Source organism: Lithobates pipiens, unplaced genomic scaffold, assembly GCF_037356315.1.
Source record: "Lithobates pipiens isolate NorthernLeopardFrog02 unplaced genomic scaffold, aLitPip1_a1.2 Scaffold_23, whole genome shotgun sequence".
NCBI classification, from domain to species: domain Eukaryota; kingdom Metazoa; phylum Chordata; class Amphibia; order Anura; family Ranidae; genus Lithobates; species Lithobates pipiens.
This window is the reverse complement of record NW_027507785.1, coordinates 248,063,089-248,086,194: the sequence shown is the minus strand read 5'-3', so window position 1 is coordinate 248,086,194 and position 23,106 is coordinate 248,063,089. Positions and strand designations below refer to the sequence as shown.

General features: G+C 44.7%; 1 protein-coding gene across 1 annotated transcript in view; it reads left to right on the top strand.

Moving 5' to 3' along the window:
• Window positions 1–23,106, top strand: part of DNM3 (dynamin 3) — a 514,556-nt gene that overhangs the window by 99,105 nt on the left and 392,345 nt on the right. Inside the window, exon 15 of the mRNA XM_077453003.1 lies at window positions 13,883–13,949. Coding sequence (XP_077309129.1) covers window positions 13,883–13,949 — 67 coding nt within the window. The remainder of the gene's footprint in view (window positions 1–13,882; window positions 13,950–23,106) is intronic.

Sequence of the window (23,106 nt, the reverse complement as noted above, 5' to 3'; positions counted from 1 at the left end):
TCCCACAATTCTTTGCAAAATTAAGATTTTTTTTTTTATTATTATTATTTATTACAAAATTGTCATATTATCAGGTTATTTCTCACACACAGCATATGCATACAACAAATTACACCCCAAAATACATTCTGCTACTCTTCCCGAGTACGGTGATACCACATGTGTGAGACTTTTACACAGCCTGGCCACATACAGAGCACCAACATTGATGTAGTACCTTCAGACGTTCTACGAGCAAAAATGACACATCTCATTTCTCATCCACCTATTACACTTTTGAAGGCCCTGGAGTACCAGGACAATGGAATTTCCCATAAAATTACCCCATTTTGGAAAGCAAACACCCCAACGTATAATCTGTAAGGGAAAATTAGTCTTTTGAATGGTTAATTTTTTTCCAGAAGTTTTTGGAATATGTGGAAAAAAATTAAAACGCATTTTTTTTTACACAAAATTGTCAATTTATAAGATATTTCTAACACATAGCATGTATATAGCAAAAATTACACCCCAAAATACATTCTGCTACTCCTCCCGAGTATGGCGATATCACATGTGTAGGACTTTTACACAGCCTGGCCACATAGAGAGGCCGAACATTGAAGTAGTACGTTCAGGCGTTCTAGGAGCATAAATGACACATCTCATTTCATTCCTACCCATCACACTTTTGAAGGTCCTGGAGCACCAGGACAGTGAAATTACCCACAAAATGACCCCATTTTGGAAAGCAAATACCCCAACGTATATTCTATGAGACATGGGCTGCAAATAGGTACTCGGGTACTCTGATGTCCTGGTGACAGGTACTCGGGTACTCTGATGGCCTGGTGACAGGTACTCGGGTACTCTGATGGCCTGGTGACAGGTACTCTGATGGCCTGGTGACTGGTATTTGGGTACTCTGAAGGGCGGTGACAGGTACTCATATGGACTGTGACAGGTACTCGGGTACTAAGATGAACTGTGACAGGTACTCAGGTACTCAGATGAACTGTGACAGGTACTCGGGTACTCAGATGGACTGTGACAGGTACTCAGGTACTCTGATGGACCATGACAGGTACTCGGGTACTCTGATGGACCGTGACAGGTACTCGGGTACTCTGATGGACCGTGACAGGTACTCGGGTACTCTGATGGACCGTGACAGGTACTCGGGTACTCTGATGGCCCGTGACAGGTACTCGGGTACTCTGATGGACCGTGACAGGTACTTGGATACTCTGATGGGCCGTGACAGGTACTCAGGTACTCTGATGGACCGTGACAGGTACTCGGGTACTCTGATGGGCCGTGACAGGTACTGGGGTACTCTGATGGGCCGTGACAGGTACTGGGGTACTCTGATGGGCCGTGACAGGTACTCGGGTACTCTGATGGGCCGTGACAGGTACTCGGGTGCTCTGATGGGCTGTGACAGGTACTCAAATACTCTGATGGACTGTGACAGGTACTCTGATGGACTGTGATTGACAGGTACTATGAGGGGTGGTGACAGGTCCTCTTTATTGGGGGGGGGGCAATCAGTATGATTGGTGTACACTGTAGGCGGTAACGAGATGTTACCACAATCTCCTCCTCACACACGATAGGTGTGTGAGGAGGAGAACCCGGTAACATCTCGTTACCGCGGTTTGTTTACATTTTAGTGATCGGCTGTGAAAGGATCACATGCGCCGTGCACAGTCGGGGTGTGACCATCTGTGATCGGCCGTGACTTCATCACGGCCGATCACATGGTAAACAGCCATAATCAATGGCTTTCCCCCCCCCCTTAGGTGGTGAGCGGTGTGTCTCCGTGAAACGCCGCCACCGAAAAAACAGGGATGCGCGCGCACGATCGCGCGCATTCCCTGTTTAAATGGGAGGCCGTCATATGACAGCCTCCCGCCACAATAGGTGCGCCGCCTGGCCGTCATTTGACAGCGGGCGGTTAGCATCTAGTTAAAGGAATAGTTCACCTTTACCACAAAGCTGCCTATGCAGATAAGGGGCATCTGTAGATAAAAACTAAATGGGCAGCTCTGACTAAAGATGATGGTGTAGGCCAGTGATGGCGAACCTTGGCACTCCAGATGTTTTGGAACTACATTTCCCATGATGCTCAACTACACTGCAGAGTGGAAGAGCATCTTGGGAAATGTAGTTCCAAAACATCTGGGGTGCCAAGGTTCGCCATCACTGGTGTAGGCCATTTACACACCTTATGAAGCCAGACTAGAATGCTCTCAGGATGTTGCTAAGTATTCCCACAACTTTGCTAAGTGAGGCCTAGTCACCACTGCTAACCTCCACCATCACAGGAGTGAGCTCTCAAATGCTGAGCTTAGAGCTATTGCATCGGGGGAGAGAAAGAGCTTGTCCCCACATGAATCAGATAAATAGCTCACTTCTGTGATGGTGGCGGTAAGCAGTAATGACTAGGCCTCACTTGGCAATGTCCTGGGAGTATCCCAGTCAGGCCTCATGAGGTATGTAAATAGTCTACACCTATAGCAAAGGTATTATTCATTTTTAGTCAGAGCTGAACAGTTTGTTTTAATCTACAAAAAACACTCCTGCCCTACATAGGCAGTTTTTTTTGTAAAGGGGAACTATCCTTTTAACTAGAATTCATGCTTGTCCTGTAGGAAAACCTGTCTTCTGTGCCTGTGTTGGAATGTCTTGCAGGGAATGTGGTGCCAATATAAAGTGTTTAATGTAAAGTGCTATTAATAACTTTCACAAATACTGTATGTAAGCAAAACTATTCAAAAAATATGTCTAAAAGCGCCTTTCATAAACAGGGTATTGCTTCATCGAGCATTTTAAGCTAAAGCAGCAGTTGTCAGTTTTCCTCTGTGGGAATTGCTGGACAGGAAGTCTTCGCTATGTAGACACATGTCACCCATAATTCTTTTAGTATCTAAATTATCTTCACTTTTAAAATGTTTCTAAAGCCTTTATATGTTTATCTGTGAATACTTAAAAGTACAGTTTTGTCAAAAACAAAGCCATTAACTGCTTATAGGAAAAACAGAATCTGGTGCAGCTGTGCATAGTAACCAATCAGCTTCCAAGTTTTTCTCCGCCAAATCTTAATTGAACAAGCTGAAGTTAGAAGCTGATTGGTTACTATGCACAGCTGCACCAGATTCGGTGTGCCCCAATTTTAGTAAATAAGAATTAGAACTAAAAATGGGCATATAAAATGCACTGGTCCAAATCATTTGGTGGAGGGGGGAATTATGGTGTGGGGTTGTTTTTCAGGGGTTAGGCTTGGCCCCTTAGTTCTAGTGAAGGGAACTCTTAAGGCATCAGCATACCAGGACATTGTGGGCAATTTCATGCTCCCAACTTTGTAAGTACAGTTTGGGGATGGCCTCTTCCTGTTCCAACATGACTAGTACACAAAGCAAGATCCATAAAGACATAGATGAGCGAGTTAGGGGTGGAGGAACTTGACTGGCCTGCACAGAATCCTAAACTCAACCAGATAGAACACCTTTTGGATGAATTAGAGTGGAGACTGTGAGCCAGGTCTTCTCGTCCAACATCAGTGCCTGTCCTCACAAATGCGCTTCTGGAAGAATGGTCAAACATTCCCATAGACACACTCCTAAACCTTTTGGACAGCCTTCCCAGAAGAGTTGAAACTGTTATAACTGAAAAGGGGGGGCCAACTCAATATTGAACCCTACGGACTAAGACTGGGATGTCATTAAAGTTCATGTGCGTGTAAAGGCAGGTGTACCAATACTTTTGGTAATATAGTGTATATACCCATTTAAAACAGGTGCCCTTGAACTTTTGAATTTTAGGACCCGAAGTAGAAAGTTGTTACCTTGAGGTGTTTCCAAGCTGGCATTCTAAGCAGCCGCGTACTACGGAGCTCTGCTTGCTGACCCGACTATTATCCATCTCCTGGGAGCTATTTTAATCTAGCTGCGAGTGATTTCTACACAGATTAGATGCCACTCAGCTAAGGGAACCCCTGACAGAGGAAAGCAGCTCTGATTCCCACCAATCGAGGAGGTACAGCTCCCTTTTCTTGCGGCCCGTGTGGAGCCTCGTGACATACTGAGGAACAATATGGCATCCCAGACGGACCCGCTGGAGGACACCTCTCCTCTGCTGAGCTTTGTGGCAGACATAATGTTGGCAAGAGCTACTTGTCAGGCCACTTTAACAACTAAGATTGAGGCGGTACAGCTTGAAATGAGTCTCACGAGGCAGGTCATTGACAAGCTCTGCTCCCAGGTGTCTGAAACAGAACAGAGTGAGCCTCACTGAATAACCTACGTATTGTGGAGCTGGCGTAAGGTGTGGAGGGCCTCAACCCCACTGTGTTTGTGGAAGATCTCCTGCGCATACTGCTACCTGATGCCCATTTCTCCCTATACTATACGGTGGAGAAAGCGCACCGTGTTCCACCTAAGACTGGACCTGTGGGGTCTTCCCCACGCACATTCATCCTACGCCTCCTCAACTTTGGAGACAGAAACGAGATGCTGCGGGCGGCCAGGGTGCAGGGAAGAGTCCGCTATCATAATGGTAAGCTGCTCATCTTCCCAGTCTACTCCATAAAGACCCAGAAGCTTAGAAAGTCATTCAACCAAGTGACGGCGGCGTTGCGGACTTGCAACATTCAGTACATTGTCCTGTTCCCTGCACCTCTCCAGGTCCCAGGATGGGGAAGCGGTCTGGTTTTTCACCTCTCCACATGAAACTTCCTCCTGAATTGACACCCTGCCACCTCACTGATGATCGGGGACAGAGAGAAGCACCTGTCGGGGGGAACAAAAGTCTTCTCTCCCTATTTCCTCTAGGGTTTGAATGCCTGACTGCCTTGTTATATGGGATCCCCTCTTTGTTCCACTAAGATGGTTGTTAGGGGTGTCTCGCATGCCTCAGCACTATAGTGCCTGTGCTATCCAGGCCCCATGACCGTTCAAGCCCTGTGCCCCTGCTTGCAGGAGAAGTTTATTTTCTGAATAATACTACTGTTGTCCCCCTTATGGGATCTCCCTTTTGTTATCTGGTGGCTGAACGATCTACTGCTGCCTCTGGTGCCTACACATGTTTTAACTCCTGTACCGCTCTGGAGAACTACTACTACTTATAGGATGTCTCCAATTTACAAGCCGACCTCAATACACTGTCTAATTGGGCGACTATGTGGCAGATGAGGTTTAATGTTGATAAATGTAAAGTTATGCACTTGGGGGCTAAGAATATGCATGCATCATACATGCTAGGGGGAGTACAACTGGGGGGATCCATAGTGGAGAAGGATCTGGGGGTTTTGGTAGATCATAAGCTCAATAATAGCATGCAATGCCAAGCTGCTGTTTCCAAAGCGAGCAAAGTCCTTTCTTGTATTAAGAATGGTATGGATTCCAGAGAGAGAGATATCATTTTGCCCCTGTTCAAATCATTAGTAAGACCTCACCTGGAATATGCAGTTCAGTTTTGGGCACCAGTTCTCAAAAAGGATATCGGGGAACTGGAGAAAGTGCAGAGAAGAGCAACCAAACTGATAAGAGGCATGAAGGAACTCAGCTATGAGGAAAGATTAGAGGAACTGAATTTATTCACTCTTGAGAAGAGGAGAATAAGGGGGGATATGATTAACATGTTCAAATATATTAGGGGTCCATATAGTGAACTTGGTGTTGAGTTGTTCTCTGTACGGTCAACCCAGAGGACAAGGGGGCACTCTTTACGTCTAGAGGAAAAGAGATTTCATCTTCAAGTACGGAAAGGTTTCTTCACAGTTAGAGCTGTGAAAATGTGGAATAGACTCCCGCCAGAGGTGGTTCTGGCCAGCTCAGTAGATTGCTTTAAGAAAGGCCTGGATACTTTCCTGAATGTACATAATATAACTGGGTACTAACATAGGTAAAGTTGATCCAGGAAAAATCCGATTGCCTCTTGGGGGATCAGGAAGGAATTTTTTTCCCCTGCTGTAGCAAATTGGAGCATACTCTGCTGGGGTTTTTTTTCGCCTTCCTCTGGATCAATTGTGGGCATAAAATTGGGTATTTGGATTGTACGATTATTTTTTATTTTATTTATTTGTTTTTAAGGTTGAACTGGATGGACTTGTGTCTTTTTTCAACCTGACTAACTATATAACTATGTACTACCCTATTCATAACCATATGCTGTTTATTGTTTGCCAGCATCTCCAGTGTATTACTGGTGATCAGCCCTGTGAGCTGATTCATCTGGCTCAGGTCACTTTGTTTCCTAACTTGACCTAACAGACTGGTTGTCTGGTGTTTGGGATATTATGCACTCCATGTTTGGAATGGGGATGAGGGGGGGGGGGGGGGGGTTGTTTTGCTCCCTGAGGGTGTGGGAAGGTTGGGAGCACAGTTCTGTTTTGTTCTAAAAGTTTATTACTCATTATGTTTGGTGCTATATGCTCTTTCTAATGTCCTATATTGTAGTCTACAGACCTAACTTATTCACAATGTGCTATTCCTTACTGCTAATGCTGTCTCTCCCATGCAGGGTCTGATTTTCTTGCTGCTAATGGCCTATGCCATATCATTTGTGGATCTATTAGAAATGCCAGTTTGCCCATTGTGCAAATTACTGTAATTTCACAGAATGTCCGGGGTCTTAACTCAGCAGTGAAGCGATCTTTAGTGTTTACGTTTCTTCAAAAGTACAATCCACACATATGTATTCTGCAAGAGACTCACCTTCAGGGCTCAAGGGTTAGTGGAATCCGTCAGCCCTGGGTTGGCTTGCATTACTATGCAACTTATTCTAATTATACCCAAGGAGTTAGTATTCTCATACCGAGGTCCCTGCCCCTTCAAGTACTGGAGGTGCGCACAGATCCGTCTATTTTAGACTTCACGCCTGCATTTATGGTAGAAATGTGGTTCTAGAGGGGCTGTACCTGCCACCTCCAGCATCAGTTCCTATCTTGAATGATATTATGCAAATTGCTTTAGGCTATGACACATCAGCCAACATTCTGATGGGAGACTTTAATTTGTCTCCCTGTTCAGGGCTGGACAGACTGTGGAAGGTGTCCTGGGGTCAGAGTGGGCCTCCACCTATGCCCTCACAGATGTATGGCAATGTTTGCATCCAAATGATAGGGTGTTTATGTGTAACTGGAGTACCTACAAGACCTTGTCATGGTAGACCTGGCCTATGTTTCTCATGCGGCTGTCCGATGGGTTGATGAGTCACATACAGTATACTCCCCTGCAACATGTCTGATCATGCCCCACTCAGTCTGACCATCTCCCTCTCTGACTTTGGCATCTGTCTGTGTTCTGGGCATCAGATGACCGATTGTAGGAATTCATAGCAGAGTCTCTATCCACATATTGGAATGTAAATTGGGATACGGAGTCTCCTGTGGTGTAATGGAACTCCATTGCAACGCTTCAGAGGGCATCTTCCCTCTCGTTGGAGCATCTGAAGGATGAGGTGACTGAGTTAGAGGCGGAATATATATTGTCTCCGTCCTTGGATAGGTATAAATCCTGGCAGTGTGCTCTGAGACAACTTTCCCTTCTCCATGTGGAGAACACTAAGAAGGCTATGTTATACTCCTGGCAGAGAATTTTAGAATATGGTGACAAGCTTGTTGGCCTGGTTGGCTACGACCCAAAGCCCCACAACTTATATTGTAAATGTATGGGATACAAATGAGCTCCCTCTTGTGGCCTCAGAGAGTATAAATTACCGTTTTCTGCAACTTTTCAGTGACCTGTATTGTATAAGTCCAGGGTTACTTACTCATTGACTGAATTAACGGACTTCCTAGACTCACTCCCGACAGGGAATGATTAGATGAGGACATCTCTCTAGAGGAGGTTCAGACTGCTATAGGGGGACTGCAGGTGGGTAAGACTCCTGGTTCTGATGTTTTCCTGACCAAATTCTACTCAAACTTTGCTGAACTTGTAGCCTCTAAACTTACAGCTCTGTTTTCTGTATTATCATCTCTTGACATGATTCCCGAGTCTTTGGCGGAAGCGGTTATTGTCTTAATCCCTAAACCCGGTAAGGATACTCAGGATTGCGTCTTTTATAGGCTGATCTCACTTCTAAATGTTGATGAAAAAATCTTGGCGAAGGTCCTGGCTAACCACCTCTCTACCATTATAGACGACTTGATTCATATTGACCAAACGGGGTTCAGGCCAGGCAAGGGAACAGACATTAACCTACGACGCCTTTTTCTTAATTTTTTCAATCCCCCACAACAATCTGGGCATAAAGGGTCATCGCCACAGTGGACACGGAGAAGGCATTTGACTCAGTAGAGTGGGTATATCTATGGGAGGTCATGAGACGCTATGGGTTTGGCCCTAAATATCTTCACTGTCTCCAACTACTTTATCGAGCCCCCAGAACGCGGTTACGCACTAATGACCGCTTATCAGAAACATTCGCCCTCTACAGAGGTACATGCCATGGTTGCCCCTTGTCTTCCTTCCTGTTTGCCTTGGCCCTGGAACCCCTGGCGATCTTAATCAGGGAATCTTCCAAGGTCCGTGGCGTACAGGTGGGACGCTTGGAGGAGAAGCTGTGGACAAAGCTCTACTTTACTTAAATGATGCAGGTCCATCACTGTTGGCAGCCCTACAGATTTTTGATAGGATTAGCTCATTCTCAAGCATAAAGATCAATTGGTCCAAATCCATCCTCTTTCGAATTGATGATCTGGCAGTTAGATTGGGCTCCCCTACTCTGCCCCGATGGGTGGAGGATTTCAGATACCTAGAGATACAGGTGACCAGAAAGACAACAGACTTTTTTGACTGAAATATCCAACCATTGCTCACCTTGCTCAAAGCGAGCTGTTCATCCTGGGCTGGGCTCCCGTTGAATCTACTAGGCCGCATAAACCAAGATGATACTCCTCCCGCGATTCAACTATGTTTCGCAACTGCCCAGCTCTGTTACCCGCAGCCTTTTTTAGGGAGATAGATCTTTCTAAGCACCTTTATTTGGAATGGGGCCTCTCCCCATCTGGCCAAAGCTACTCTGTCCTTACCACGGAGGCTAAGGGGGACTGGCACTATTTCATGTTTATTTTTGGGTGGAGGTCTTGGTCTTGTCATATTGGTGGTTTCAAAGCTCAAGATCTAACGTGGCCACTTGTCTGGAGGCAATGTTTTTGGGATCCTTAATGGATCTCTGCAGTTTAATTTATAGAGGACCACGAGCATACCCCTTTATGCCGGGACCAACGCACAGCACCTGGAGAGTATAGAAGGCTGCGACGAGACACTTTATTCAACTGGTCAACTATAACCTGCTCAGCCTCTGTGGGGAAATCCATGTCTTTCCCATTTTCATACTGTCCTTGATCCTCAAATGTGGGCACGCTATGGGGTTAAAACCGTAGGGGATACTATGCCTGCTGGCTTTGTTTTGAACTTTCCTCAAATGTCTCAGAGATTTGGTCTGTCTGGCTGGATGTTGTTTCTGTACCATCAACTGCGTCATGCAGCTAGGGCTCAGTTTCCTCAGTCTCCAACCCTCAAAAATGATCCTATTGAAGGCATGTTGACCCCAGGTGAATTGGATAAGCCCTTGTCCACCCTATAGGGTGCTCTCCTTTGTACTGATTCAGCAAAAATTGAAAAACTATGGGAGTACTGGCAGGGAAACATTCCCTCTTTGGATAGGGAGGCATGGGAGGATTGTTTGGAGCAGGGCCCTATACTTGTTATTTCATCTAGGGGCAAACTAATTCAAGTTAAATTTCTCCATCGGGTGTACTACACCCCCCTAAGGCTTCAACGGATGTTCCCGGACTGTGACTCCATTTGTCCTCGCTGTAACCTCCACCCAGGTACCCACATGCATATGTTCTGGGAGTGCCCCTTCGTGGTGTCATATTGGCAGGCTGTATTTGCCAAAATTAATCTGAGATTACAACTTTTTCTAACACCCACCCCGTCTCTAGCCTTAATAGGGATTCCAAATGATGAACAGCGATCCCACCGCTGTAAACTACTTATAGCATATCTTCTGTACTGTGCAGAAAAGGCGAGCTTATTAAAATGGTGTTTCTTCAACTCCGCCAAATGCTTCCACCTGGGAGAGGATGGTGGATGAGGCTCTTCCACTGTACAAAATAAGATATTCAAACGGGATGCTCCTGGAAGTATGAAAAGGTGTGGGGCCCTGGACTCTGACCTGATGTTCCCCCCTGTATGAGTGTGGGCTGTCTTAGACCGTAATTTGGGCCAGGGGATCTGCCTCCTCCTCTCAACCCTCCCCCTCCTGTTGATGTGATGTCCTTCAGCATGGACAATCCTCCATGAGGGGAACGGCTGTTTCTCATTGGTGTAGAGCTCTGTAATTTACTGTTAATTACTGATAATTTATGCTGAAAAATCAAGCAGGAGTCACAGTTGGTTCTCTTGTTGTTCATGCTTGTTTATTCTTGATGCATTTATAATAAATGATGTTGGCACACTGTCTGATCTTCAATCATACTGTAATGTACCCTTCTTTTCAAATAAAGCACTTTATTGTAAAAAAAAAAAAAAAAGAAAGTTGTTCTTAGTCCTTAGTGGCACCCATTAAATAATTACCAAAATGTCAACAAAACCAAATAATGATGGTCATATAACACATTACAAGTGCTCCTTATTATTTTTTTAAGCTTTAGAAAAGCCAAGATAAATACCTTTTCTGCTAGCTGGTCTCTTCACCTCACTGACTTACTGCCTAATTTCCTTTGTCCCCACCTTCTGCTCTAGTCCATTGGTCTCCAAACTGTAACCTGCAGGCCAGATGCAGCCCTTTGCCTGTATCTGGCCTTTTGGGCACTACTTCTCCTACTGACACCAAAGATGAGGCATTATTTCTTCCACTAACACCAACATTGAGGTGTAATTTCACCTACTGATATAAACTATAGAACACTATTACTCCCACTAAGGCCCCTTTCACACTGGAGCAGTGGGTGTGTCAGCGGCGCTTTACTGTCAATTTTGTGGCGCTATTCGGCTGCTAGTGGGGTGCTTTTAGCCCCCCGTTAGTGGTCAAGAAAGTCTTAAAATCACCGCAAAGCGTGCTATGAACTTTTTTTAGCGTCCTGCCAGCGCACTGCTCCAGTGTGAAAGCCCTTGGGGCTTTCACATTGGAGAGACAGCAGCGGCTCTTTCAGGGCACTTTGCAGGCACTATTTTTAGTGTTATAGCACATGCAAAGCGCCCCAGTGTGAAAGGGGCCTAACACTAAAGATGGGGCACTTTTCCTCCCACAGATATCATCAGTAAGGCTTAATTCCTTCCACTGATATAAACTATACTACTGATACCATTGTTGGGGCACTATTCCTGACACTGACACCAATGTTGGGGAACCAAATCTTTAACTTACACCAATACTGAGGCAATTTTTTTTTTCACTGATACCAGTGTTGGGGAACCATTCTTTCCACTAACACCAATGTCGGGGCATTATTCCTCCCACTGATGGTCTTCTTCAAAATGGTAGTCTTCTTCAGAATCATGAGAACTCAGTCCTTTTTATCTTTGCAAAATTGTACAAGTTAGTTTAATATATGGAACTGCTGATTTACTAAATTAAATAAGCATGAGCAGGAGTTAATTGTGAGTGTACAATTGGATTGCGAGCCTGCATGCGTGCACAAATAATTGCCTACATGTGCTATGGCAATCCACATACTGTCTAGCTGATCGTACACCAATGTCCAATTAATGTTGCTATTGTGCCTTCTATTCCTTTTTATTTGTGCCACAATTTGTGCACTTACCACATACTTTAAAAAAACTAGTTTGAAAAAAAAAAAATTTGACTTATTAGAAGGAAACAAGGATGTGCCAAGTTAAAGGCATAACAAAAAGCCTGTTACAGCTATGCTGTTGTTTGTATGGTATCTGATTGTTTATCATTGGAATCTGTATGCCAAACACTAGAATGTGCAATCTGATACACTGACCTTCTCAGTTTTGAAAATTCTGAGCATGCACAGAAAGATCTACAGATGCACAGTACAATACACCTCTTAAAGTAACATTTCAGTCAGATCTTAACTATACCTAAATCTACTTCCACCCCCATTCTAAGCCTGTTCTAACCTGTCTGTACTTACCTGTTCTGAGGGCTCTCTGGTCTGGTCACATGATCAGTTCCCAGCATCAGCTTCAGTGAAGAGGAGAGACAGCTGGCAGCAAATGCCCCATAAAACAGTGGGGTAGCCCCTAAAAGTCACACATCTAGGTGTCCTGAAGTGATGAGTAGAGTGGCAACCTCAGCCTGAACTCCAAGTCCAGGCTGAGGTTGCCACTCTACTCATCACTTCAGGACACCTAGATGTGTGACTTTTAGGGGCCAACCCATCTTTCCCTGAAGCCTGATAGGAACCAGGACAGGTTCCATCCCTTGTCAGCATTCTAGCAGCGGCAGCGGCATTGATTACATACCCCTTTACCATGAGCCTGAGCGGCACTCACACATTTCCTAGCTCACAACGAATACCCCATAGTAAGTCTGAGTGATATCATCGCCCAGGCTATGCACTCGTTGTTGAACTCTCCTTTTCACTGAATCTGGACGCTGGAGAGATCATTTGACTGGACCAGAGCGCCCTCAGCATAGGCATAGCAGTAAAGACATATTTTACAGAGTAATTAGAATAGGCTTACAATGGGGGAGGGAGCAGGTTTAGGTATAGTTAGGATTTGACTGGAATTCTGCTTTGGTTCACTTGTGTGTACTTGTTTTATTCCTTTATGGTATGTACAACTAAAAATGCTACCAGCACCTAGATATAATCAAAACACATAAAGATGTGACATATAACCCCATCCCTTACTTTGTCCAAAATGAAAAAAAGTTTTGCCTTTAGTTCTACTTTAAATGTCTAAGTAAAATGAACAGATAATATGCTAGTCGGGGTAATTCCATATACTTTTGCTGATCCAGTATATGACTGTTGGAATCAGCAATGTTTTCCATATTTATAAATTAATTAGGGTCTGGTGAAAAAAAGAGTGAGACTGAAGTTGTATCTGGCCAGGAATATTTCTATGTTCTGTGTTACATGTGCCATTATCATTCTTATGCCGCATACACACAAGCGAATTGTCCGGCGTACTTAGTCCGGCAAACAATCTGGCGGATAGTCCGGCAGACTTTCTACCGAACAGACTTGGCCACACACGGACACACAGAAAGTCTGGCGTTTGCTAGCACGATGACGTACAACACGTACGACGGGACTAGAAAAAGGAAGTTCAATAGCCAGTAGCCAATAGCTTCCTTTTCGTACTTGCTTCTGAGCATGCGTCATTCTTAGTCCGCCGGACTAGCATACTGACGAACGTATTGTCCGCTGAAACCCAAGATTGGACTGCAAAAATACTTTCTAAGTCCGCCGGACTTTACGCTGGAAAAGTCCGCTGAAGCCCACACAGGATCGAATTGTCCGGTGAAATGCGCTTCGACGGACTAAGTACGCCGGACAATTTGATCGTGTGTACGCGGCATTAGAATCACAAAAAAAAAAACGAGTGCTCCAGTGGCAAACATCACTGTAAGCTCTGGCTCCAGAGCAAAGCCACCTTCTAGAGCTAGGAGAAAGTACATTTTTGGAGTTTGTATTGCGCATGTATTTGGATTTTCATAAAATGAGCTAAGGGCTTTCTTTGTTATTGTAAACTGCAGATCTAAATAAGATTTATTGCTTTTAGTTTTTTTTTAAAAAGCAATCAGAACAGCCTTCCAGTAACATTCCTGACCCTGTACTTTTTTATTATTCACTTCTGTGCTAAATTGCTCTAGACATCAGTATTGTGTCTGTGGTCTTTTTCTAAAGTCATGAGTTAGTTCTGTGTGTTTAAGTACTAATTAGTGGGATGCTTTATATTTTGTGTAGCACTTCGATGAAGACGCTGGAATCTGAAGACCTCCCACGAGCTGCCCTCAATCGTGTATTCTGTGTGGTGAGATACACTTTCATTGTGACATTGGGACACCAATAGATTTTTGTTTCTTTTTTTTATCTACAGACTTCTTTTTTTTTTATACTCAGTTATGTGTGTTTATAACTACTACATGATTTCCACAGGGTTGTTGGACTTACACCTCATAACATAATTTTCTCATTGACCAATGTTAAAGGAGAAGTAGGGCCAAAGCTCTTTTGGCCCTAATTCTCCTGGGGATCACAGGAGCACACTTCGTTCTGCACTCCTGTGGCCCAGATTCATTCAACAGCAGGCTGATGTCACTGCTGTACCAGATTCCTGAGAAATCCTGATTTTAATATCAGGATCCACCCAGATGCCTGACCAACAATCTGCTGGGAGCTTGAGCCAGCTGTTCCTACCCCTTGCACAGTCCAGCGCTCCAGGTAGCGCTGGAGGGACAGAGCAAAGAGCCAGTGACGGACTTTAGTTCTAGTTTAATGCAGCCCTATCATACAGCAAAGCCAGGTTGTTTGCACTTGTGCACACACACACACACACACACACACATTTAGATATTGAAAGAGATAAGGTTGTCAATGCTTTCCTCCTAACAGCAGATTCCTTACCAATCCATATGTATGTAGCACACTTGGCAGACTAGGAGAGGGAGGGTCAGAACAAGGACACTGAGTGTTAGTGTACACTGGATTTAAAGAGACTGATACTATGCCAAATTTAAGTAGTTACAGTAGTTACTAGTTACATTTAAAAAGCATGTTATGAACTGCATTAATTGGCATTATTTTATATGTGGCCAGGTTTAAGTTTTAATAAGCTTTTTTTTCAGTTGTTTTTTGTGTTTCAGAGAAATAGGTGACTGGTATTAACCTGGAAAAGCCAATGTTGGTGTTATAATTGGTCTGTAAAATATTATCAGAATTTCCAATGTAAGTTATAATATGTAGGTAACACAACTACTTTACTTATATTGCTTGTAAAGTCTTGAGTGATGCTGGCCATATGTGAAGAATTTTTTAAGCTATGTACTGAAGCCACTGAATGTCACATTTTTATCTCCGCTTTACCATAGTTTTAGCGGTGCTATTCGGATGCTATCAGGGCGGTTTCAACCCCCACTAGCGGCCAAAAAATTGTTAAAACCGCCGGCAAATCGCCGCTGTAGCGACGTTTTGGCGGAGCTGCCCCATTGATTTCAGTGGGCAGGGGCGCTTTAGGAGTGGTGTGTACACCGCTCCTACAGCACTGCAAAGACGCTGCTTGCAGGACTTTTTTTACCGTACTGCAAGCGCACCATTCACACTGGAGAGGCTCTATACAGGCGCTGTGCAGGCTCTATTTCTAGCGATGTAGCGCCTGTAAAGCGCTTCAGTGTGAAAGTAGCCTTAGGTGTATTTCACCTAATAGAGGTGTTGTATGTGAAAAAAACAGAATATAGTGTAAGTTGCTTGCTGGTGTGACCATAGATGCTCCGTGATAAAAGTAACACAACTATGTTATTTTAACAATAGGAAAAGCATTTTTAGAAAATCATATTTTCCTGTTGACCTGTTCTTCAGGGAAAGGGAGGGAGATGGGTGTTTTTACAAGCATAAGTAATCTTTCAAAGTCACTTCCTTCTATTACTCTATTAATGTAGAGACTGCAGGAATTGTGGCGAGGACAGTGTGCAGCCCAAGTGAGTCCTGTACAGCCTAGCGGGAAGGAACCGTGTCATCCTTCATTCATCCTGTCAACTGTACCCTGCTGACAGCTACAATATTATCTCCTATCCATGTTACTGCTACACATGTTTCCCTTCTTCCTGATCTGTTCTGATTCATGCCAGCAATATCCAAAACTGCCTGGTGGCTAACTATCACAGGCTATAAGGCAGAGGGAGACAAAACAAAAGCTATGTTGATGTTTATCTGTGGATAGGATCATTCTGATAGCAATTGACTTCATTTACATTTTGCCTCCTATTTCAGTTTTCCGTGTACATACAGTGGGATCAGACTTTCCCTAAAAGTCATGTAGTAGATCTCCAGTCCTCCAGTCAAAACTGTTTTGTTAACCCCGTGCACAAGGATTGAAATACCCTCTGGGTTCTTGTATCTCAGAAAAGATGTCAGCTCTTTGCAACATTTCTCTGTCCCACTGCCGAAGCCACGCTTGCTCATGAATTCACCAAATCATCATGCATTATATTAATTGGTGTGATTGCAAGCAGGAGTAGGACAATCTCTTCTTTTTCTGTCAATAAAAAGGAAAAAAATACTGCGCTCCTAACTACCTAGTGAAAAAATAAACAAACATATATAGCAGCAGCTACTAAGTGTGATACACACCAAATACAGTAGAGAAAAGAAAAAAATACTAATTATTCCCGTCACATGAGTAACCTTAGTTATTAAGTTAGTAAATCTCTTAGGTGAACAAAAATATGATCAATCATTCAAGTGAAATTGATAAATAAAGTTGTGAAAATTGGATACCAATTAGTGAAAATTAATATTAGAAATTCTTAAATTAATAAATATAAAAAATATATATTGTAGACATGTCACTGGAGAAGTGGTTGAGGGGGTGTACATCTCACCTAGGTTGCTACACAGTGTGAGATGGTAAGTCCAGGATGGATCAGTTTCTCAGCAGCAATATGCTGCTGAGTTGTTATTTAATCTTGCCGGGCCTGGGTTTATATGGAATGGCAGGTAGGTTTGGTAGAGGGACCTGTCATTCCACACCCCCCATCCCTCGTTCCAGTTCTGGGTTTTGGATCAGGTGAGCTTTGATCCTAATTAGCCTGGGAAGGTAAAGGCTCTGCGGGCCTGCAGGTGTTTGCTCTCAGCCAGGGAAACGAACAGTCTGTGTGTTTGAGGAAGCTGCAAGCACAGCCACTGCTGGAGCTAAAATCCACCCTGCGATATCCAGGCGAAAGACGCTGTGTTTATAAGTGTCAGATAGGTGAGAAGAACCTGTTAGTAAGCGCCCAGCCGGGCTAGGTTGTTTGTTTTTGTTATTATTTTGTTCCTGTTATACACAAGAAGCACAGTGTTGCTGTATACTTTGTTTGTTGGACTGTTTGTACCACGAATAAACGCCAAGGTCTGCTTTATAAAGTCCAAGTCTGCTGTGAACTGTGTCCAAACACACCCTACCCCGGGAAGATCCCTTACAATTGGTGGAGGTAGCGGGCAACACGGTTGCTAGGGGCAACGGTGTGGACAGACTTGGCTACAGCTGCTGATGTCCTGGGTGAAAGCTGCAACTACACTCCAAGAACAGTCCAGCAACATGGAGGAGATGCTGAAGCAGTTTATGCAAGTGAGTTTGCAACAACAGCAGGCTCAGACAGAGGCCAATAGACGACATGAACAGTCCATGGCTGCACAACAACAACTTATCGAGCACCTGATAGCAAATCGAGAGGCGCCTGTGGTTGCTAATCCACCCACAGTGATGGGAGCCGCTCCAGAGATTTTTTTTGGGAGAAGGACTGTGCAGAAAGCGCTGCAAAAGATGACTGCTGAGGACGATGTTGAAGCCTATCTAACAGTATTTGAGCGCGTGGCTGAGCGAGAGAAGTTACCAGCCGCTGAGTGGGCAGAGGTAATTGCGCCCTATTTAACAGGTGAACCTCAAAAGGCCTACTATGACCTCAGTGAGCAAGAGGTTAAGGACTATACTCGGCTAAAAGAGGAGATACTTGCCCGACTAGGAGTTACTACTGCAGTCCGTGCCCGGAGGGTACGCAACTGGAGCTACAGTCTGGACAAATCAGCGAGGTCCCAGATGTATGACCTAATCCATTTGGCAAGAAAGTGGTTGGAGCCAGACACTTCTACTCCTGCACAAATCCTAGAGAAGGTCGTGATGGATCGCTACCTCCGAGCGCTTCCTACTGACCTGCAACGCTGGGTGGGACAAGGTGATCCTAAGAATGCAAACTAACTTGTCAACCTTGTGGAGAGGTTCCAGGCGACTGAGGACTACCTCCGTGATGTTCCTGCAGCATCTTCACCTCCCCGGAGCGCCAGATCTGTGCCGTCAGCTGGTAAGAGACTTCCATCTATTGGGGGAGTGTGGAGGGGTGCTGATGGCGGGAAAAGGGCTCAAGTGGTGTCTCAGGGACAAAAGACTGGTGATGGTCCCGGGTGGCTAAGGGGCTCTGAAAAGGACTCCTTGCCAAAGAGACCAGGCCCTATCCAGTGTTGGAGATGCCATGAGGCGGGACACGTGTCGGCCCATTGCCCTCTTACCACTGAACCCATGGAGTGTGACGCTAGCCGGCGTCAGTCGCTGTTTGCGGAACCATCTTGTGCTGCAGTTCCTGGACTAGAGACTGAACCGCAAATCTGCAATATTACCATCAATGACCTTCCCGTTGAGGCGTTAATGGACTCGGGAAGCCTCGTAACCTTGGTGCATGCTAGCCTGGTGGCTGGGGACTTAGAGTCTAAAAAGCATATGAGTGTTGTGTGCATACATGGTGATACAAAAGTGTACCCTATAGTGCTGGCTAAAGTTGGGACTGAACAAGGCACCGTACAATATGAAGTGGGTGTGGTAAAAAACCTCATGCATAATGTAATATTGGGGCGCGATTTTCCATTATTCTGGGCTCTCTGGGAAAAAAGAAAAATCCCCAAAAGGAGTGGGGATACCTCTAAGGGGGTTGCTTTGTCCCCTGTGAATGATAGAAGTGTGCAGGATGAAAATGATTGTTCTCCTTTGCAGGTCCTGGCTGGGGAGGAGGAGGCTCCTCCCACTGAGCAAAATATACTAGACTTAGAGGTGTCTAGGGATAATTTTGGCGCTGCACAATTACAGGACCCCACTCTCAAAAATGCGAGAGAGCAGGTTGCTGTTATGAATGGGGTACCTCAGGAACCAGATGCTGAAAAAAGATTTCCACATTTTTTGGTGACTAATGATCTTTTCTATAGAGTCAATAAGGTTAAGGATGAGATTGTGGAACAGCTTCTGGTACCTAAGCCGTACCGGCGTCAGGTGCTTGACATGGCACATAACCATGTTCTTGGGGGACACTTGGGGACTGACAAAACGCGAGAGAGGGTTCTCCAGAGGTTTTTTTGGCCGGCGATATATGATGACATTAAAAAATACTGCGAGTCGTGCCCCACATGTCAGGTTAGTGCCCCAGTGTCACATTTTCGCAGTCCTTTGGTTTCGCTCCCTATTATAGAGGTGCCTTTTGAGCGTATTGCCATGGATTTAGTGGGTCCCGTGGTAAAGTCAGCTAGAGGACACCAGTATATTTTGGTAGTCATAGATTATGCGACCCGCTATCCTGAGGCTGTACCCTTAAGAAACACTGCATCTAAAACAATTGCACGTGAGTTGTTTTATATGTTCTCTAGGACTGGGATCCCCAAAGAAATCCTAACTGACCAAGGTACGCCATTTATGTCAAAACTGATAAAGGAATTATGCAAACTATTTAAAGTCTCACACATCCGTACCTCAGTATACCACCCCCAGACGGACGGATTGGTGGAGAGATTTAATAAAACTTTGAAACATATGTTGAAGAAAGTGGTGGGAAAAGATGGTCGTGACTGGGATCATTTATTACCCTACCTCATGTTTGCTATTAGGGAGGTGCCCCAAGCATCCACAGGGTTCTCACCATTCGAGTTGGTCTATGGTCGTCACCCTAGGGGTCTACTGGACATTGCAAAAGAGACATGGGAGAGTGAGTCCACCCCATACAAGAGTGTTATTGAGCATGTAGCACAAATGCAGGACCGTATAGCCACTGTAATGCCCCTGGTAAGGGAACACCTCCAGAGAGCTCAAGAGGCCCAAAGTAGAATTTACAACCGGTCCGCAAGAATCAGGACATTCAACCCAGGCGATAGGGTCCTTATACTAGTCCCCACTGTTGAGAGTAAATTCTTAGCGAAGTGGCAAGGTCCTTATGAAATTGTTGAAAAGATCAGTGAGGTGAACTACAAGGTGCACCAACCAGGTAGAAGGAAGCCTTTCCAAGTTTATCACATAAACTTGATCAAGCCCTGGAAAGACAGGGAATCCTTGGTGGCGACAAATACTGTTAATAATTTGTCACCACCAATCCCTCCAGTCAAAGTAGGTGATGCTCTATCAGTGTCACAGAAACAGGAGGCTCTGGAATTTTTACAGAAAAACAAAAACAAGTTCTCTGACCTCCCAGGGCGTACCCACCTCATCCATCATCACATTGAAACTGAGCCTAGAAGCAGAGTAAACCTAAAGCCCTATAGGATACCGGAGGCACGTAGAAAAGCCGTATCTGACGAGGTAAAACGTATGCTTGATCTGGGGGTAATTGAGGTGTCACAGAGTGAATGGTCCAGCCCGATTGTGCTAATCCCAAAGCCCAATGGAACTTGGAGGTTCTGTAACGATTTCAGAAAGTTGAATGAGATCTCCAAGTTCGATGCTTATCCTATGCCCAGGGTAGATGAGTTGATTGAGAAGTTAGGTAACGCCAGGTACATAACCACCCTCGATCTCACAAAGGGCTACTGGCAGATTCCACTTTCTGACGAGGCTAAAAAGAAAACTGCATTCTCCACCCCTGATGGGCTATTCCAGTATGTAGTGATGCCATTCGGGTTACATGGAGCGCCTGCAACTTTCCAGAGGTTGATGGACTTGATTCTGCGACCACATCGGGATTACTCAGCCGCCTACCTCGATGATGTGGTCATTTTTAGCCCTGATTGGGAAAGTCACCTCTGTAAGGTACAGGCCGTGTTGGATACCATAAGTGATGCAGGGTTGACCATAAATGCCGAGAAGTGTGCTCTAGCCCTAGAAGAGGCCAAATATCTGGGCTACATTGTTGGGAGAGGATTGATTAAGCCACAGCTAAATAAAATTGAGGCAATACAGAATTGGCCTAGACCCCTGACAAGGAAACAGGTTAGAGCTTTCCTGGGTATTACCGGTTATTACCGTAGATTTGTGCCGAACTTTGCCTCAGTTGCTGCTCCACTAACTGACTTGACAAAGGGCGGAAAGACAGCAATGGTCACGTGGACCCCAGAGGCCGAGAAGGCTTTCCAAAGCCTTAAGTCTGCCTTGTGCCAACCACCTGTGTTAGTTACCCCCAATTTCAGGCGAGAATTTCTGGTCCAGACAGATGCCTCTAACACAGGCTTAGGTGCAGTACTCTCACAAGTAGTGAATGGTGAGGAGCATCCGGTGACGTACTTGAGTAGAAAACTAACCCCGGCCGAGAAAAATTATGCCATTGTGGAGCGAGAATGTTTGGCAGTGAAGTGGGCCCTAGAATCTTTAAAGTATTACTTGCTAGGCAGGAAATTCAAGTTGGTGACAGACCATGCCCCCCTAACATGGATGAAGTTAAACAAGGAGAGAAATGCAAGAGTGACTAGATGGTTTCTGTCCTTACAAAACTTTAATTTCACTGTGGAACACAGGCCAGGGAAATTACAGGCAAATGCTGACGCATTGTCGAGGGTGAGTTGTCTGTGGGGACAAAAGGCTCAGCCCTCCGGTCTGAAAAAGAGGGGGGGGATATGTAGACATGTCACTGGAGAAGTGATCGAGGGGGTGTACATCTCACCTAGGTTGCTACACAGTGTGAGATGGTAAGTCCAGGATGGATCAGTTTCTCAGCAGCAATATGCTGCTGAGTTGTTATTTAATCTTGCCGGGCCTGGGTTTATATGGAATGGCAGGTAGGTTTGGTAGAGGGACCTGTCATTCCACACCCCCCATCCCTCGTTCCAGTTCTGGGTTTTGGATCAGGTGAGCTTTGATCCTAATTAGCCTGGGAAGGTAAAGGCTCTGCGGGCCTGCAGGTGTTTGCTCTCAGCCAGGGAAACGAACAGTCTGTGTGTTTGAGGAAGCTGCAAGCACAGCCACTGCTGGAGCTAAAATCCACCCTGCGATATCCAGGCAAAAGACGCTGTGTTTATAAGTGTCAGATAGGTGAGAAGAACCTGTTAGTAAGCGCCCAGCCGGGCTAGGTTGTTTGTTTTTGTTATTATTTTGTTCCTGTTATACACAAGAAGCACAGTGTTGCTGTATACTTTGTTTGTTGGACTGTTTGTACCACGAATAAACGCCAAGGTCTGCTTTATAAAGTCCAAGTCTGCTGTGAACTGTGTCCAAACACACCCTACCCCGGGAAGATCCCTTACAATATATATAAAAATAAATAAAGTGAGCAAAGTCCCAAGTGATAAAAAATCTCAAATAAAGTCCAAATAATACGTGAAACAAATCGTGCAATCTTCCGTCACCAAAAGTGCAGACACCGCAAAGAATACATGCTTACCAGGTGGCACGCATCAATAGCTCGCAAATAATACCCGACAGGGTCCCAGTAGTAGATCTTCACGTAGCAAGACAGCAGGTCAGGAATACACACTCGATGATAAACCAGGGAGACTTACAATCGTGGGGTAATGGTAACTCAAACATAAAAAACAGAGGGACTTCCCATAGTGTAAACCTGATAGATAGCTTTAATGTATAATAAATGGAAACACTTACAGACATAGAGTAAAAACAGCATGTATGCTAGCCAGCAAGCGAGCACCAGTTTGCTCAAGATCTCAACGTTTTCTGTATTTCCAATGCTTTCAAGTAGAAATATTAAAAAATGGCCATCGGCAATTACAATATATCATGTTGAAAAGATGTTCTCATCCCTCATTTACAGATACTTCACAATTTACACACACGACTTTAAACTACAGTACCTTGGAACACAATAATAAAGCAAAACAAAATTGCAAAAAAAATAAATAAATTTATCTATAGAGTGTAAGACACATACATTATTGAAAAATGTTTTCCAATTGACAAAATCCCTATGATGTACATCATAGATTTAACATATGTATTCTACAAATTGAGTATTCATTATTTACTCTACAAGATGGTCAACCTGTTTCACATGCTCCCATGCTTTATCAGGACCATGATAAAATGCACTTATCATTATGATCAATATAGAGAAAGGGGAAAAGGTATATTAGCCACAGGCCGTGTACACACGGGCGGACTGTTCGTCCAACTTTGTCCGCTGAACAGTGTTTCAGCGGACAGTCCGCTTGTGTGTGGGCTTCAGCGGACAGTTTCAGCGGACAGTCTGACGAACAAAGTTTTTCGGAATTTCCGTAAGACTGTCCGCTGAAACTTGGTT